The 19,564-nt window shown below is 40.8% G+C and overlaps 2 protein-coding genes across 6 annotated transcripts in view; one reads left to right on the top strand and one right to left on the bottom strand.

Moving 5' to 3' along the window:
* Positions 1 to 2,253: 2,253 nt before the first annotated feature.
* Positions 2,254 to 11,118, top strand: MANSC4 (MANSC domain containing 4). The gene is made up of 3 exons (XM_059682455.1): positions 2,254 to 2,482; positions 6,301 to 6,435; positions 10,108 to 11,118. Exons 1-3 carry the CDS (start codon positions 2,254 to 2,256, stop codon positions 10,755 to 10,757), a joined length of 1,014 nt encoding a protein of 337 aa, XP_059538438.1. The 3' UTR covers positions 10,758 to 11,118.
* A 5,757-nt stretch (positions 11,119 to 16,875) lies between these two features.
* Positions 16,876 to 19,564, bottom strand: part of MRPS35 (mitochondrial ribosomal protein S35) — a 32,562-nt gene continuing 29,873 nt past the window's right edge. For all 5 annotated transcript variants that reach the window (XM_059682462.1, XM_059682461.1, XM_059682464.1 and 2 more), the window contains one exon: positions 16,876 to 18,085. In XM_059682462.1, coding sequence (XP_059538445.1) covers positions 17,816 to 18,085 — 270 coding nt within the window. In that variant the 3' untranslated portion in view covers positions 16,876 to 17,815. The remainder of the gene's footprint in view (positions 18,086 to 19,564) is intronic.

Below are 19,564 nucleotides of genomic sequence, written 5' to 3'. Positions count from 1 at the left end.
AATAGCGATGCAATCTCATAGAAAAACAGGGGTAATTTTTTGTTCATCTGCTCCTTGCTTTGCCATTAGGGAGCTTGTCTCCCCTCTCCCCATGGAACAGATTGAATAGTCAGATTGTTTGCAGGTGAGCACCTGAAACTTGCTTTCTATGAGTTCATTAGAATAAAATACATATCATTTTCAGTGTATTTTTTGTGGCTTATGCAAGGTTAGGAGTTAACACATAATGTAATTATTGCCTGGAAGAAAGTAAACGTTTTTTGTTGCTCTTAATCCTCACCCAAGGATATTTTTCTATTGGTTTTTAGAGAGAGTGAAAGGGAGGGGGAGAGACAGAGAGAAACATGGACGTAAAAAAGACGCATCAATTGGTTCCCTCCCATATGAGCCCCAACCAGGGCTGGGGATCGAGCATGCAACCTAAGTATGTGCCCTTGACCGGAATGGAAGCTGGGACCCTCTGTCCGCAGGCCAATGCTCTAGCCCAGGGATGGCGAACCTATGACATGCATGTCAGAGGTGACACGTGAACTCATTTTTTTGGTTGATTTTTCTTTGTTAAATGGCATTTAAATATATAAAATAAATATCAAAAATATAAGTCTTTGTTTTACTATGGTTGCAAATATCAAAAATTTTCTATATGTGACACGGCACCAGAGTTAAGTTAGGGTTTTTCAAAACGCTGACACACCGAGCTCAAAAGGTTCACCATCACTGCTCTAGCCAGTAAGCCAAACCAGGTAGGGCAAATGTTTTGTTTTTAAAGTTATTCAGTCTTTTGAATATTTTCCTCTTTATTATTGATTATTAATATTTATGTTTCTAAAACTCAAAAGATGTGATAGTTAGGCTATTATTAGGAAAGAGGTGGTGAAATGAAAGTTCAAAGAATGTTAATTTCTGTCAAGTCAGTGAATGAGTCATTGTGCAAAAAGTAGGGAAGAAATATAGATCCCAGGATAGGAAAAGTTTACTTGAATGAAAAAAAGAGTAGTACTTTATGCCCGAAGCTGATTACCACTGGTGCTCTGTGTAAAATGGAACCCAAAAAAAGCAAGTTTTATGCTTTGAACTAATGTCATCTTGAATATCCTGGGACATAAAACACACAGTCTTCATGAAAGTAAGAGGCTAGTTTCACTGCCTTTAATATATGTTCAATGTTTAGCATTGCCATGGAAGTAATTTTATTAATATTTAGAAATTTAAAAACACTTTACCATTTTCCTAATGCACATTTCTTTGCAACTCCTCTGCTTCAGTCAGAGATACTGTGTCTTTATGAATCGGCTTCACCAAGAAGGTTACTTTATATCTTCCAAACGTGAATATCAGAAAGCAGATCAGACAAATCCCAACTCCCAACTTGAACGTCTTCACAATTTTCATTGCGAATTACACCTTTGATTTTTGATTGGACAACATACACCTTAATGGGTGCTGTATTCCATCTACATTATGGGGCTGTTCTTCTTGCAGAATCTTTGTAGTCTTCTTTTAAGAAAGCTTTTGTCTGGCTTTGGCAAAAAACAAATACCTCGCCCTGAGAAGTGACCAGGATCCATATTCAATGTTTTCAAAATCACAGCAAAATTAAAAACTTTAATTTTATTTTCTGTTTTCATTTACTTTCAAGGTTTCTTTCTTTTTCTTTTTCTTTCTTTCTTTCTTTCTTTTTTTTTTTTTTAAGTGAAAACAAAAATTTTATACCAGGGGAAAAAGAGATTGGCGGGGGGGGGGGGGGGGGGGGGGAGTCTGTAGTCACACAAGTTCCTTACAAAATGATGTCTTGTTTCTGGTGAAATGGATCCCTCCTTTATCTGACGTCAAATGACTAAACTATTGTTGCCCTCAGAAAGACACTTGGCTAGGATTTCCACTTGCCTTTCTATTTACTTAGTAAAAGGTGTTTGTGGTGATTCACTTTCAGAGAAAGAAGAAAGGAGAGGAGAGGACCCACATCTTTAAGAGGCTAAAGGACAAAGTATTGAAATGGCCTGAAAAGTGTTCAGAATTTAACACCAGCAAATCAAATGTTCACCTGGGATTCAACTGGGAAGAAACGAAAGAAAAATCAATATGCAGTCAAAGAACAGCCTCGTTTTTCTAGAACGTGACCCTCCAGGAGAGTTCCAAGGAAGCTGTTCCTTAGCAACAGCCCCGAAGCCCAGAAACTGCCCTGAACCCTGATGGTCAGCTCCAGCTTCTGCCTGGACGTCAGACTTCTTGCCGAATCTCCTTACCAGGGAAATGCATGTGGCGGTGGTGGCAGCAGACGTGATCTTGCTCCTAAGCATGGGGTGGACTTCAGACGCCCTCTGCTCACCCACCGTTTTTTACAGGGATTGCTGGATCCGTCGCTTCCCGGGTCTTCTGGTCGACCTGGAGGAGTCTCAGAAGATGGGAGCTCAGTTCTTGAGGTATTATTCTGAAAGCACTGGCCAGAAATGCAGTAGGAGCTGCTGTCTGAGGAAGGATGGTAAGTGTCAATGATATGCCTGAGCAAAACTAAGAGGAAACTTCCAAAATGAAGACCTAAGTAAGGAGTCCTGGGCAGAGGGTCCAGTAAACAGTTGAAAACAACTAGGAAAGATGCCCTGAGATGAGGGAGAGGAGGGGGGATGGAGAGACATTGAGACTGACTTTGCCGTTTGGGACAGTGTAGGCTTGATCTGCAAACCTAGCCATGACCCCAAATGCTATGGAATCTACAGGAAACAGAGAATCCTCTTTCCTTCACTAAAGTGCGAAATGAAACTATTTCTCCAAGTGTCAACTAACAACATTCCTATAGCCCAAAACAGCATATTTAATTTTACAAATAATTTCCTTTTCAAAGTTCTTTTGGTGATATTGATATCAGTTCAAAACTTTTAAATGTGTTTGCTTGTGTTGACCAAATGTGGGATGTATTAAACAGGAATTTAGGTTGGATTCATATTTTGAAACAAATAGGGAGATATATGTCAAATAGAAAAACAAAAAGATAAGGAAGAAAGGAGAGATTAATTTTCAAAATATCCTAACAGATATGTTTAGTCTGCAATCCAGAATCAGGATTTAATGTCATCCATAGAACATCCACAAAAGCCTGTACTTAGGAAAATATTTCATTGTTACAGAATTTTAACTTGCAATTGTCTAAAGACTTCTTTCATTGATTTTTCATTCTTCCAAGATGTTAAAGCTACTTAAAAAGAAGCAACAAAGCTACACACCACTTTAAATTATTTCTCTTGGTTGTTCCACACTTTCTTTCCGTGGTTGGATTCTGACTTGTTAATTGCCGATGCCTCCTATCCAATATGCATGTAAGATTTTTGGAATGCAAATTAGAGTTACTTGGAGAATCTAAACTAACTGTCAAAAAAATTGAAGAAAAAAAAAAACTGTCAAAAGACCACAGTGTGCGATGCTGTCACAGGCTAAGTCCTCAGAAGTTAATCAGGCACAGAGGAGAGCAATTACTTTATTAAAGGGAAATCTTTTGAAAAGGTAGCCAATCCAGTTTTCAAAAAAAAAATACAGGTATCCCCTCATATGCCATTGGCTTTTTTTTTTTAAATATATTTTTACTTATTTCAGAGAGGAAGGGAGAGATAGAAACATCAATGATGAGAGAGAAGAACTGATTGGCTGCTTCCTGCCTCCTGCACACCCCTATTGGGGATCAAGCCCACAACCCAGGCATGTGCCCTTGACCAGAATCAAACCTGGGGCCCTTCAGTCTGCAGGCCAACGCTCTGTCCACTGAACCAAATTTGCTAGGGCCCAGATTTTCACCTTAGAGATTCTTCTCATTCCCGACACCTTCACTGACAGGCTGTGAGGGAGGGTATACCTTCTCTGCATTTTCTCATGGCATCAATTTACCTCTGAACACGAGGGAAGCCGTGGCCTCTGGACTTTGAGGACAGTACAAGCATCCAGTCGAGTTCCAGGAAGCATCCTGTGGCTTCCAAGTTGTGACTGTCTTTCTCCAGAAGAAAGGGCACAAACACACCTCTCAGTTTCCAGCTCGAAGCCAGATCTTAAAAATGCCACAATCCTGCAATAGCGAACCTGCTCAGAAGGGACCCCAAATGTACACAGAGATGTAAAAACTGTTCCCTACAGCACCAACTTTCTTATCAGAAATTTAATGTCGAAAATTGAGTATTTTTTATTCCTTTCCTTTAGACCAGTGGTTCTCAACCTTCCTAATGCCGTGACCCTTTAGTACAGTTCCTCATGTTGTGGTGACCCCCAACCATAAAATTATTTTCGTTGCTACTTCATAACTGTAATTTTGCTACTGTTATGAATCATAATGTAAATATCTGATATGCAGGATGTATTTTCATTGTTACAAATTGAACATAATTGAAGCATAGTAATTATATATGTGTTTTCCGATGGTCTTAGGCGACCCCTGTGAAAGGGTCGTTCGACCCCCAAAGGGGTCGCGACCCACAGGTTGAGAACCGCTGCTTTAGACTTTACAGGACAGCCTCAGGGAATGTGTTTGTAATCTGTAATGTATTAGCAATGTATTAATGACATTTTAAAAATATATTTTTATTGACTTCAGAGAGGAAGAGAGAGGTAGAGATACAAACATCAATGATGAGAGAGAATCATTGATCGGCTGCCTTCTGCATTTTCCCTACTGGGGATAGAGCCTACAACCCCAGGCATGTGCCCTTGACTGGAATTGAACCCAGGATCCTTCAGTCCACAGGTTGACACTCTATCCATAGAGTCAAACCAGCTAGGGCTGTATTACTGACTTTTGTCCTATTCTTTCTCCTACTGGAAAAGTACACAGTGCAGAAACATGGATGTCCCAGAAGTAATGGGGGACAGGCACTTCCCACAGATCACCTTACACAGGAGTACAGGTTCAGCAACAGCAATTCCACAGCAGCTTTCGGCATCGCTGAGGTCTGGTAATCTTACACCATGGCTCTGTAATCTTATTTTATTAGAGGAGTTGATACCTTTTGGCCAATGGATATTCCCCATCAAGTGGTTCCCACTCCAGGGCAGCAGGGAAATATATGTTGCACGTTAGGGAGGACAGACTGAAGATCTGCATTCAACAAATATGACTTTAGCCCTAACCAGTTTGGCTCAGTGGATAGAGCGTCAGCCTGCGGACTCAAGGGTCCCAGGTTCAATTCCGGTCAAGGGCATGTACCTTGGTTGCGGGCACATCCCCAGTAGAGGGTGTGCAGGAGGCAGCTGAGCGATGTTTCTCTCTCATCGATGTTTCTAACTCTCTATCCCTCTCCCTTCCTCTCTGTAAAAAATCAATAAAATATATTAAAAAACAAAACAAAAAACAAATATGACTTTAGGTTTTCCAGCAATAACACCATATATTTTAAGGAGTAATCTTACTTAGAAAAAGGGAGATAAGATGAGCAAATAATGTACTTCTAAGAGATGCTTCTAATTCCAGACACTTTCACTGAGGGGGCGGGGGGAGTGGGCAGGGAGAGGCAGTACCTTCTCACCATTTTCTCATGGCATCAATCTACTTCTGAACATGAGGGAAATTGCTAAAATCCAAATGCTGACATGCTTCTCTCTCTACTCCTGGGGGACACTGATTGTGCTGTTCATTGGATGTGCTTTTGCACCATAGGGCCAGAGCACACCTGCAGTCAGGGTCAAGGCCAGCTGCCTTCCCACCATCTGGCCCCACCCAGTAATGTAGTCATTGCTATTTTTGCCCTTCCTGTTATTCCCTCTTCTGATTCAGTAGTTGTCACTGCATTTTCCCACTTCTTTCTCTGGTGAACTCCAGTACTTTAGCATTCCGAGAGGGCTACTGCGCCTAGAAATCTGAATATATATACATATCCTCAGAAGTTTTTGTAGCCAATTGAATTTTTCATGGGATTGGGAAATGATTCTAGGTCAGTGATGGCGAACCTATGACACACTGTGTCACCTCTGACACGCGAACTCATTTTTTTGGTTGATTTTTCTTTGTTAAATGGCATTTAAATATATAAAATAAATATAAAAATATAAGTTTTTGTTTTACTATGGTTGCCAATATCAAAAAATTTCTCTATGTGACACAGCACCAGAGTTAAGTTCGGGTTTTTCAAAATGCTGACACACCGAGCTCAAAAGGTTCGCCATCACTGTTCTAGGTGATCCCATATGGGAGGGAATATATGAAAGAGGACTTAGAAGAAATCAGTAGGTGTAATCCGATGTTCTTGAAAGAAATATGTTCTCAGAGCTCATCAAAGGGGCAGAAGTCAGGACCACTGCAGAGGTACTTTGCCTGTTCCCTTCCAGTTGCCTGTAACTTGGCTGTCTTCTACCACGATCCCATGCACGACAATGTCAACTGCCTCCATATCCACTGCCCAACGCTGGAAAGCTGCATATTGGAGCCTGGAACCAGTGCCATTTTATATAACGTAACGGACGGTAATGGTCTCTATTCTGTTTGTATTTTGAGGAATGTTGTTAATATCCTAATAGAGGCACATGACCTAGAAACTAGCTGGCAATAGCCACGAAGGAATCCCTAAATCATTATTTTTCAGTGAACTCTGGGCACTCAGGCAGACAGGTTTTTAGCATCCTGGATAGAAAACTAAAAGGAAATTCCTTTTAGTTTGACATGTTCAGCAATGACAAGTTCAGCAATGACAAGTTCAGCAATGACAAGTTCAGCAATGATGAGTTTATCCCAGGTGATAACAAATCAAGTGATTGAACAAGAGGTTAAGCATCATGTTTCATGATCACATGAGCCCTCATCAGGAGCCAAAGTAGACAGGCATTTCTACTGCTGTGGCTGAGGACACCACTAAGAAATAAAAGAAAGCTAAACGGTAGTTCTGGGGCCTGTAGACACTGCATGCACAGACTCTACCAAGGTGGATGTCAGGGGCAACGACTGCACCAAGGCTTACATATCCTATATAATAAAAAGGTAATATGCAAATTGACCATCACACCCTCGCACAAGATGGCCGGCAGGGGAGGGCAGTTGTGGGCGAACAGGCCAGCAGGGGAGGTTAATTGCGGGGCGGGGGGGGGGGGGAGGGGACAAGGCCGGCAGGGGAGGGCAGTTGGGGGCAACCAAGCCGGCAGGGGAGCAGTTAGGCATCGATCAGGCTGGCAAAGGAGTGGTTAGGGTAGGGGTGGGCAAACTTTTTGACTCGAGGGCCACAATGGGTTCTTAAACTGGACTGGAGGGCCAGAACAAAAGCATGGATGGAGTGTTTGTGTGAACTAATATAAATTCAGAGTAAACATCATTACATAAAAGGGTACGGTCTTTTTTTTTTTTTTTTTAGTTTTATTCATTTCAAACGGGCCGGATCCGGCCCGCGGGCCGTAGTTTGCCCACGGCTGGGTTAGGGGGTGATCAGGCTGGCAGGCAAAAACGGTTAGGGGCAATCAGGCAGGCAGGCAGGCATGCGAGCGGTTGGGAGCCAGCAGTCCTGGATTGTGAAAGGGATGTCCGACTGCTGGCAGTTGGACATCTCCCAAGGGGTGCCAGCTTGGAGAGGTGCAGGCTGGGCTGAGGGACAGCCACACGCACCCCCCCCCCCAGTGCATGAATTTCATGCACTGGACCTCTAGTATTAACATATCATTGGTCCTAAGACAACCATTGTATTTTATTTTAGAAAAAAAATTTCAAGTGTTCTTTTCCCATGTGTATAATCATCTCAGGTGCAAGTTAATAAACATAAAAAAGAATAGGTTTTTATCATCAAAATACGAAGGAGGTAATTTATCAATGTGCAGGCTGTGCTCAACATTGCAGAAGACTGCAGCATGTATCTGCCTTCAATCTCCTTAAAAATCTAGTTGTATATGATCAGGTTGACAAATGTCACCCCATTAAATTTAATTTTTAAAAATCTAGTTGATGTGACAAGTCTTACAAGTACAAAGGCTCAAAAGAAGGGGAGAGTAAAGCAAGCTAGATAATTCAGAGGCTTCAAGGAAGAGCCAGGACAAGGAGTTCTGTGGGGCGGGGGGGTAAGGGGGAAGTAAGAACACTGGTGGGGCTACAACAGGGCATGTTTGGGGCTGCACTGACAATACGGGGGAGGTAGGGTAGGCCAGGTAACAGAAGGGCTGTGGGCGGAGTAGAGTAAAAGGTACCTAATAATAAAATGCCATCGTTCAAGGTGTGTCTGGTGCTCTGAGCTTAGGAAAACTCTATGCAGGATGCAGGTTAGACAACACAGTCAGGAAGGCAGTGGATCCAGACAAGGTCATGGGAGGTGCAAGGATGAGGAGGGATGGCGACCAGCGTATTGGGAAGGAATTGGATGGCATTACTTTTTCAATATAGGAAGAGAGGAATCAAAATCACTTGGCTGGCAGATTCCACCATGAGTGATGATAGAATGTCAATGCTACTGTGTCAGACAGAGGCAGACAAAATGATGCTGGCTTTGGGGACGTGCAGTGATGACAGGACATGTCTGCCTCCAGTAGAACACAGGAGAAATGAGATCAGAACTCAGGAGAGAGGAAGAAACTGGCATGTGGGTTCCAGTGCTACCATTGTAGTCGTGACAGTTGATGAGAATACTCTCTTTGGAGTGGGTATGAGATGAAGAGAAAATACAGTGGAAGACCAAGAACTAAAGGTTGTGAAAATTCCACAACCAGTTGGGACCAAGAAAAGAACCAGCAAAAGGAAGGGGGGTGGGGGTGGGGGGGTGGGAATGAGAGGCAGGCACTCTCCTGAGAGTCATGGAAGAAGTTTTTTTAAAAGCGTGGCCAGCAATATCAAGGACAGGAGGGAAGCCAAAGCAATGAGACACAGGTGATCCAGACACGAGAAACTACAGTGGGGCTTTGACTTACGAGTTTAATTTGTTCCGAGACTGAGTTCGTTAACTCAAATTAATCTGTCAACTCAATGCAAAAATCCACGGAGAGACAGCTGGTATCTCAAAAAACTCATTAGTCGGGACACTCGCAAGTCAAGGCCCCACTGTACTGATAACCTCAGAAGCATAATTTTGCCAGAATAGTTAAGGTGGCAAAAACTAAAGTGAGAAATGAAGGAAATGGATGTACGAATGTTTGGGGAAGGGAAGGGAGAGGGAGGAAGAGAGAGAGAAGAGGGGCACAGGGAGGGAGATTGCTATCAGGGACTATTGGAAAGCTACTCAGAGTTTTTTCTTCCCATTTAAAGTCAAAGTGATATTTACACTGGTCTGAAGTCAGAAGAAAAGGAGTTAGTTTACAAGGTAAGAGAAAACAGTGACGACAAAATCAGGACTCTCAGGCACTGGAAAGGGATGAACTTTAGGGTTTTGCTCATTTGAATACAGTTACACTGCTCAGGGCCTAGTTTTTTAAAATATGTTTTTATTGATTTCAGAGAGAGGGAGAGTTAGAAACATCAACGATAAGAGAGAATCATTGATGGGCTGCCTCCTGCACGCCCCCTATTGGGGATAGAGCTCCCAAATGGGCATGTGCCCTGAATGGGAGTTGAACCGTGACCTCCTGGTTCATGGATCGATACTCAACCACTGAGCCATGTTGGCCAGGCTCAGGACCTACTTTGTTTATTTAAAAGTGCTATATCTCTCAAATGGTTACTGTTTTTGTAGTTCTTGCACTAACACTCACTATTGTTGCCCCAAAGCACTGGCAGACAGGAAGTACTCTCCATGATATAGCTTATCTGTTCATAAAAGGAAATGTCCTGGGAAGTTAAGATAAATTCAAACACGGCCAGTATGTTTCTAAGCCATTCAGAAGTAAGCAGTTATCTTAGTTCAATAACTCATACCAGCAAAACCTGAGACTTCTCCAAACTATATTTTATGGTCCTTTCTTTAAAAAAAAAAGTTTTTATTGATTTTTAGAGAGAGAGGAGGGAGAGGGATAAATAGAAACATAGATGCGAGAGGAACATCATTGATCAGCTGCCTCCTGTACACACCCCTGCTGTGATCGAGCCAGCAACCAGGCATGCGCCCTCACAGGGAATCAAACTGGTCACCTCTTGCTTCCTGGGTTGAAGCTCAACCACTGAGTCACACCAGCCAGGAATAAGGTCCTTTCTTTTAAAATAGAAATAACATGAATGATGCCTTATTTATCTTTCAGGTATAGATCCAGATTTGCTGGTTTTTGGACAATCACCTCCCACATATCTAAATACCCGTTCTTCATCTGATAGATGGGACAGACTAAGAAATCTAAAAACTATGAATTTAGATAAACAACAAACCACCATGATAAACCAAATGCTAACATCAATAGAGGCTCCATCATCAACCACACATCAAGAGTTGGTTAACGCAACCCATACCAGGTATTCCGAGGAATTAGCCACAGATTCTTGGGCAAGATTAATTTCCCTGAATGGTTCCATTGCCACAAAAAAAAATAAGGTGTCACCCAGTGCTGATTTCATCAACAATCCAGATAACAAGACTATTTCTCCTTTCTTTGTGCCCATAGACACAAAACTTTCTCATATGCCCATTCCATCCCGACTCAACAGCAGCAAGCAGTTACTGAACAAAACCAAAGGGTACAACAGCAGAAACCACACATCTGAGAACGAAGACAAAACACCAGATGGGACATCTGTGACTTCAAAGACGTGGTTGATTCCTGTGGCCCTTTGTACCTCTGTCCTCTTTCTTTGCTGCTGTATAGTCATCCTGGCATCTGGATGCTGTCGAAAGAAGCAGGGCCAGTATAAACCAGGACAGAGAAAGTCAGGATCCAGGCAAAGGAAAAAAATGTAACATTCTGAAGGAGAACTCTTAATAGTAAAAGTTGTAAGAGATTGTAAGATTTCAAGAGTATCATTTTTAGTTTTGTGTAAGACAAGGGCAGTTTGTTTCAAAAATAATTGCATGGGATGCCCACCACCACCAATGTCTAAAAAAACACACTAATGCTTGATAAACAGAACTTTTTTTATTATTTACTTTTTTTGAATAGTGTATTCTTTGTCAATTTTCTAAAATTCTGACTTCTGCAGTTATTTAGCATCATGTGAGAGATATGGTTCTAAATGCTATACATTTATTAACTCCCTGAATCCTAATAATTCTGAGTCAGATAAACTAATATTAACCATTATACTTCTACTAGAGGCCCTGTGCACAAAAAATCGTGCACTTGGGGGGGTGCCTGCACCCTCTCACACAGGGAGCTCTTGGGGGATGTCCTACTGACGGCTTAGGCCTGCTCTCTGCTGGCAGTCGGACATCCTTAGTGCTGCCACGGAGGCATGAGAGGCTCCTGCCACCACCGCTGTGCCATGAGCCCAGCTTCTGGCTGAGTGGCGCTCCTCCTGTGGGAGTGCACTGACCACTGGGCGTAGCGCCTGCATTGAGCATCTTCCCCCTGGTTGTCAGTGCGCGTCATAGCGATCGGTCATTCTGCCGTTCGGTCAGTTTGCATACTAGCCTTTTATTATATAGGATTATCCCATTACACAGATGAGGGAACTGAGGAGAAAAGAGACTAAGTATCTTGCCTAAAGTCACACACCTAGTAAATAGTGAAGCCGGGACTTAACAGAAAATCTGTTTCCAAAAAAGTTCATGCTTGAAATCACTGTTAGACTAAAAGCCTCCATTTTCCTAATAATCATGGGATACAAGGAGAAAAAATACTGTAATATCTTATTTGTCTATCATCAAGGTCAAATTATTGTTACAGGTTAATAAAATCTTACAGTGGCTTAAGCAAATGCTTCCTGATTTTTATATAGTTTTCTATGTTCCATGCTTCTCAATCCTAATCCATCTTCATTTTCTAAAGATAACATGCCTTTCAATACTTATGGCATGGAGATCTTTTGAGTTTTATGTTAACTTCTGTTGAATAAAGCTTGGGAATTCTAGTTTACATCCCTTACTTGTATAGTTTACTCATATGTAAAGCTTAGCACTAGGTATTTCAGCTCTGTCCACTTCTTACACCAGATTTATCCTTTAACTCTTAATAAATGTAGATAGAAAGTTGTAATTCAAGTCTCTAATGATCTGAAACTACAGGCCCTTAATCTCATCCCTGAAACTGTTTTTAACATGAGAATAGATATTGACAGCCATAACCACAAAGAATATAGAAGAGAAAAATCTTATAAGATTAATAAAATAGTACTGTTCCCTCATATTAATCATAAATAAGTCTGAATTAAAAAATTTAATCAGTTTGCCTTAACTCACTATTTATAATACTAGAGGCCCAATGCATGAAAGTCGTGTAGGGGCTCGGTCCTTGAAGTCCTGGCCAGCCCTCGCAGCCCTGCACAGTCTCGGCCGGCCCTCGCAGCCCTGGCTTAGTCTGGAAGGTTGTCTGGACGGTCGTTCTGCTATTTGGACTAATTAGAATATTAGCTCTTTATTATATAGGACCATAAATTTGTTCAATTTCCTTCTTAATACATTAGGGGGGAAAAGGCCTTGCTATTTAGGGGATTATCGAGATTTAAATTATCCTAAATTTATATTTAAATAAGTAATTCAGGAAGCTGTCTTTAAAAATTATTTCTATATACATTTTTTGAAGATTGCTTTCCTTTCAAATGTATACAAATTATTTAAGCTTCCCCACAAAGTAGGGCTGCTAGAAAATAAGGTTTTTTTCTTCCTTGGGGTTTCTAAGAATTTTACTCATTCCTTAAAAATTGATAGTTTTAGAGAAATAACCACAACTTGGGGAAAATATATTTTACCTTTGTAAGAAAACAAACTCACACTCTTCTTCTTCAGCCCCTAACTTTAACCATCAGATAGACGGAGTAAACTTAGACTGGAGAAGCAACCAGGCCAGAGGCAGCCAAGAAGCATCAAACACAGCCAGGCCTGGAAGCCACGTCCTAATGAAAGTCAAAGGGACCAAAGAGCGCTCCTAAATAGAACTTAAACCATTAAGAAACAAAGATGTCAGGGCCCTGTCAACAACTACTGTGAAGGTTGTTACACCCATCTGGGAAATAACCACAATACTGAAATCTCTCCAACATTGTAGGTAGTCAGTTTTGGTATGGGTTTAGGTCTGTAATTGTCCATTATTATGAAATACTGACCAATATTGGAAAGAATATACGCCAAGAAAGAAATAAAGCACCCTATCATTAAGAAGACAAGTTTTATTTTTTTGCCTACATGTTTAAGCAACTTCTTAAGAGTTTGAACTCAGAAATGATTGCAGATTAACACCAGCAGCATCCCCTAGAATTCTTCCTCATTATAAGGATGAATACGGTAATGTTCACTGTATATATTGGGCCACTTAATAGTTTAAAGGACAAGGATCTAATTGACAAACAGTGCTGTTTAATTATGGCTAAAATTACAATGATGGCAGCTGTTATCTTTGGAGGCGGTTTTGTATTAATCTTACAGCTCTAAGAGTTTGCGATCCTAGGGTCAAGCCTCAATCCGAGAGCCTTCAGGTCAGTTAGCTAAACTGCAAAGGTTAAAGGTCACAGTCCTGTACAAGACCATCCTCACTTCTGACACCAACTCTAAATTCCGGGTAGGGCAGGAGTTCCCAAACCATCCTCAGATTCAATAACTTACTAGAATTCACAGAACTCAATGAGAGCTGTCATACTCACAGTTGTGGTTTATTATAGGGAAAGTATACAGATTAAAATCAACCAAGGGAGAAGCTCATAGGATGAAGTCCAGAAAGATTCAAAACTCACAGCTTCCCCAGAGATCAACCAAAGCCATTATGCTCAATTAATATTTGACAAGAGGCAAAAGCATACAATGGAATCAAGGACAGTTTCTTCAATAAATGGTGCTGGGAAAATTGGACAGATACATGCAAAAAAATGAAACTAGAACACCAACTTACACCATATACAAAAATAAATTCAAAATGGATAAAGAACTTAAAGACAGGAAACCATAAAAATCTTAGAAGACTCCATAGGCAGCAAAATAGCAGACATATGTCATAGCAATATCTTTACTGATACAGCTCCTAGGACAATGGAAACTAAGGAGAAAATAAACAAATGGGGCTACATCAAAATAAAAAGCTTCTGCACAGCAAAAGAAACCATCAACAAAACAACAAGAAAGCCCACTGCATGGGAGAACATGTTTGCCAATGTTATCTCCAATAAGAGTTTAATCTCCAAAATTTACAGGGAACTCATACAACAAAAGGAAGATAAACAATCCAATCAAAAAATGGGCGAAGGACCTAAGTAGACACTTCTCGAAAGAGGACATACAGAAGGCCAAGAGAAATATGAAGACATGATCAAAGTCACTAATCATCCGAGAGATGCAAATCAAAACAACAATGAGGTACCATCTCACACCTGTCAGGATGGCTATCATCAACAAATCAACAAATCAACAAACTTGACAATTGCTGGTGAGGATGCAGAGAAAACGGAACCCTCTTGCACTGCTGGTGGGAATGCAGACTGGTGTAGTCATTGTGGAGAACAGCATGGTATTTCCTCAAAAAATTAAAAATGGAACTTATATTTGACCCAGTAATCCCACTTCTAGGAATGTATCCCAAGAAAACAGAAACACCAATCAGAAAGGATATATGCACCCCTATGTTCATAGCAGCACAATTTACCATAGCTAAGATCTGGAAACAGCCTAAGTGCCCATCAGCAGATGAGTGGATTAGAAAACTGTGGTACAGCTACACAATGGAATACTACTCTGCTGTAAAAAAGGAGTTCTTACCATTTGCAACAGCATGGATGGAACTAGAGCATGGGTGGGCAACCCCTGGCATGCGTGCCAAACATGGCACGCCAGTAACTTTTGCTGGCACGCGAAACCCTCTCTTATAATCTTCCATTTACAATTTTTTCTTAATATCAACTTTTTTATTTTTCAGATAAATTCAGTGTAGGTGCATCTTAGATAAATAATTTTACATAACAAGTTATCTTAAAGACCACAGACATGGATTGACGAGAGAGGGGAAGAGCAATTTCCTTGCCTCTGCCTTAACTCTCCCTGCCTTCCTAGATCCGACCAGTGTTTTGGTTTCATCCACATATGCTTGTGAATCTTTGTTCTCAGTGATGAATTTTGTTAAGTCTCTTAATAGGAGTAGCCTGACGGATGAAAGTAGTAGCTCGTGCATATCTCTGAAGGTCATGAATTATAAACCTGAGGTAAAATCTCTGTCATCAGTGATGCAGCAGCAAAAGTCCCACTGATAATATCAAACGGAGTCATAAAGTTTTCTGACTATCACAAGTAGGCGTAACATGTTCTCAAAAAATTAGGGTTGGCACGCAGAAGAATTTTGAGCCAGAGATTTTGCTGGTTTTGGCACACACTCATAAAAAGGTTGCCCACCCCTGAACTAGAGAGTATTATGCTAAGTGAAATAAGCCAGTCAGAGAAAGGTAACTATCACATGATTTCACTCATTTGTGGGATATAGTGAATAACATAAACTGATGAACAAAAACAGAACCAGAGACATAGAAGCATCGAACAGACTGTCCAACCTATGAGGGAAAGTGGGGGGTGAGGGGGTAAGAGATCAACCAAAGGACTTGTATGCATGCATATAAGCAAAACCAATGGACACAGACAGTGGGGGGGGGGGGGGAAGGTCTTGTGCTTGGGGGAGGAGGTGGCAGGGAGACTCATGTCATACTTTAAACAATAAAGAATTTAAAAACAAAAAACAAAAAGAACTCACAGCTTCTGGTGTCCTCTACCCCTAGAGGCAGGATGGATTCCTCACCGTTCCAGGGTCTGACATGCCCAGAGTATTGCCAAGTAGGAAAGCTTGCCTGAGCCTCATGTTTAAAGTTTTTATTGAGGCTCCATTACAGAGGTATGACTGACTGATTACCAGTGGTTGATCTTAGTTGCCAGGTGCACTGCTTTACCAGATGACTCAAAAACCCCACCCAAAATAACATGGTTGGTTTTTCTGACATGCCTAAGACTATCAGGTGTGGCCAGCCCCACCCTAAAATTCATGAGGTATGGCATAGATTACCTCCCAGAAGCTACAGGGAGAAGCCAGACCTTTGGGAAAGGTCAAACTCTCTATTACACACTAGAGGCCCAATGCATGAAATTTGTGCAAGAGCAGGCCTTCCTTCCCCTGGCTGCCAGCACCGGCTTCCCTCTAGCACCCAGGACCTGGGCTTGCTTCCCTCTGGCCGAGAGCAGGCAGCCCCAGCTTCATCTGGAACAGCCGTGGGCAAACTACGGCCCGCGGGCCGGATCCGGCCCGTTTGAAATGAATAAAACTAAGAAAAAAAAAAAAAAAAAGACCGTACCCTTTTATGTAATGATGTTTACTTTGAATTTATATTAGTTCACACAAACACTCCATCCATGCTTTTGTTCTGGCCCTCTGGTCCAGTTTAAGAACCCATTGTGGCCCTCGAGTCAAAAAGTTTGCCCACCCCTGATCTGGAAGGATGTGTGTTCTAATTTGCATATTATGCTTTTATTATTATAGATCATTTCTGCCCCTGCTGACACCTGCACTGTACTATTACTATAGGACTGATGATCCTAATCCACCACCTCTTCACATGTTCCTTCCAAATGTTTCCTTCTTCAGTCCTGTTTCTGCAGCTGAGTTTTCCTAACTCTGAGTCTCTAAAAATGTAACATTTCAATGCACTCATGTATGCTTGAAACCTGATCTAAAAATTCAGTTTTATCTACTTTGCTTTTCATTATTTTCATCCAATGAAATACAACATACCTCTCTCCTTTTTGCACTCAAAGCCATATTGTTGTCCTTTCTAACCTACCAACTCTTGGGCTTGCTAATACCAAATCATACCTTCATTTTATATACATCTTTTGGGCAACTGTTTTGAAATTCCTTTTGGCTTTCATTTATGTCCTCTAATTCTGTCCTCTAAAACAAGTCTTAGGTAAAGAAACTCAATAATGCCTTTATTTTTATTTTAAGTTAATCACTTGTGGACAACTTTGGAAGTGTTAAGAAATGACCTCCAGATATACTTAAAAATCCTGAGGTGACAGCTAAATGGAATGGAATGCTTCTTAGGGCATTGCTCAAGTGAGCAAGGCTCTGCAGGAAGGCCCAGACCCTCCCTGTGTGGTGAGCATTGCTTGGTCCTGGCTTCCTGGGGGAAGGAGAGTGGGGGGAGATGGGTGCTCTGTCATTTATTCCACTTACACTCCTTATGCCTCATCTCTTTCCCGAGCTGTGGAAGCTCTCCTGGGGAATCAAGCAATGAATACCAGTTAATCTCCATTTTCAGGTTGGGTTTGGAGAAATGAGGCCCAGGAAATAGAAAGTAAGATACTAAAGAGAAATGAATCAATATAAAGTGACACCAAAATAGAGGGATGGAACCAATTTTTTAGGTTAGAAAATACTCCCAAAGACCTGATTCTAATCAGAACTGACATCTGCAAAAATGCATTGGGTGGACAGCAGTTATGTAAACAAAACACTGACTGCGTGGGGCCTGGTTCTAGACCTCACTTCTGAAATCACAATTACAATTCAGAAGCATCCAATAAATGCTACTGTGTAGGGAAACAATGTAGCAGGTGACAAAATAAATATATTATCTGCATTTAAATTCTAAAGTTGTTATAATAGAAGTAAAATCAAAACATGTTAGAACCAGAAGAAATCAGAGATCTAATAAGTCTAATTGCCCCAGAGTATAGTAAGAAAATTTGTGAATATTAATTGTCTTTTGTGCATTAGTATGAAAGGAATAATTTTAACTCGAAAGTAAAACAATATTTTTTAACATTTTCAACTTTATATCAAATTAGATAATTACATCATATAGGTCATAAAATAAACCAAGCATATTTTTCTACATAATTCATGTCAAATTTAATAGTCTCTTCACTGAGTCTTTGTACTGAGAAAGAGTATTTTCACTGTCCCCTTCGTTCTTAAGACTAACAACGCACTTTTTGTAATCTTCAATCTCTTTAGTGCCAAGGAGCTCTTCTTTAGTTACTTCCAGGTTTTTCTCTGCAGCTTTAATTTGGAGAAGTGTTTCCAGGATATTTTTTTCTGAGGAGCTATTTGTCCATATATACTCTTCCATGTCTGCTTCAGTCTTATTTTTCTCCCAGTCCTCAGTTTTCTGAAAGGAAAGAATGAGTTCTGAATTCTGAGAAATATTATCCAAAGAAAAGACTGGGGTTTTTAGGGGAATAGAAGTTGGCAAAACGTGAATACTCTGTATGTACACTTTGATTTCCCCCTTTATCCAGCACTGCTCTCCACCTGCACCAACAGCTTCAGGACTGCACACGGCTATGTGAACACTCCGTTTCCATTCACTAGTTCTAATTCCACTTATAACGCAATACTGTTTTCCAAAAGATACAGAAAACTCCTTTTTTTGCAGCTTTCTAGTCCCTAAATGCTAACACATCAACAGTTTACATTTCTGTGGTTAAAAATAATGAGAGTGGAGACTGTATTTATCTTTGTAACATGCCTGTGGGGATGACAGGAAAGACCAATTATTATAATAAAATTAAAAATATGAAGTATGTGTGTAATACACAATTTTCAGTCATAATGACTTCATATATTCTGGAATTTTGTTTTGGTATTATCTTCCTTTTCTGTTCCTAATGGAAATAATTTTTGTTACCACTTGTTTTTTTTTCTTACAAAAATTATTACCATGCTATTGAGGGAACACTGGTAGGTTTCATGGTCATACAATTCAGCTTATGACTTAAATGAAGATGTAACATTCTGTGAAAAAGCAAGCAATGCAGCTAGTAAGTAATATGCTCTGCTTCAAAGAAGTGCTGAATACCAACCTCATTCTTTCCAAATTAAAAGGGTAAGATTCTGAGTGATAGGCCATTATAAAATCATCTACTGTTCTTACAACTTTAAGAAGTTATAACATTTTGAAGTATTAGAAGAGAGGTAGATTTATTTATGAAAACTCCTCTTAAAAGAGACCCCCGCCTGAGCAGACAGATCTCCAAGGGTCCTCAGAGCTACATGAGCAGCAAGATGAGGTAAACAGTTCCACCATGCCTTCCGCCCATCCCCACCCCCATAGAAAGAGAAATGCACTGGAGATCTGTCCTTCAGAGGGTAAGAGGGAAGCCCCACCAAACACAAACAGGCCACTGGGGATGTCAATGATCCAGGAAACCCCACTGAACCCTAGGAGAGCGGCTCCCAACCACAGACACCCCCCAAAAGAAATCCTCCATTTATACCTCAAACTGAGTACCCTCTTTCCTCCAAGAGAAACTAATAGGATGGAGAATGTCTCCTCTGATCAACAAATTCCTTAGCCAATACAGGGTATCTGTACTCACAGCTCCCTATACTGTCTGCCCACCTCTCTGCACGGAATCTATGGCTGAAGAAGATGCCTCAACTTATGTTCTAGAAATATCTGGTTAGAATCAACTCTATGCTGCCTTCTTATCTGGTAATGAGCTTTAGGCTTGCCTGAGGGGAACGGAAATAATGTAAAATTTTTCTTAGTGTGCCCTGCCCACACAACACTGTGGCAAATAATTTCTAATAGCAAATTTTGATTTTGTGCATTAAAAAAAAAAAAACCTGAAAAAATTATCCTACC

The sequence above is a fragment of the Myotis daubentonii genome, chromosome 2 (assembly GCF_963259705.1).
Source record: "Myotis daubentonii chromosome 2, mMyoDau2.1, whole genome shotgun sequence".
NCBI lineage: Eukaryota > Metazoa > Chordata > Mammalia > Chiroptera > Vespertilionidae > Myotis > Myotis daubentonii.
This window is presented reverse-complemented; position numbering and strand designations above follow the sequence as displayed.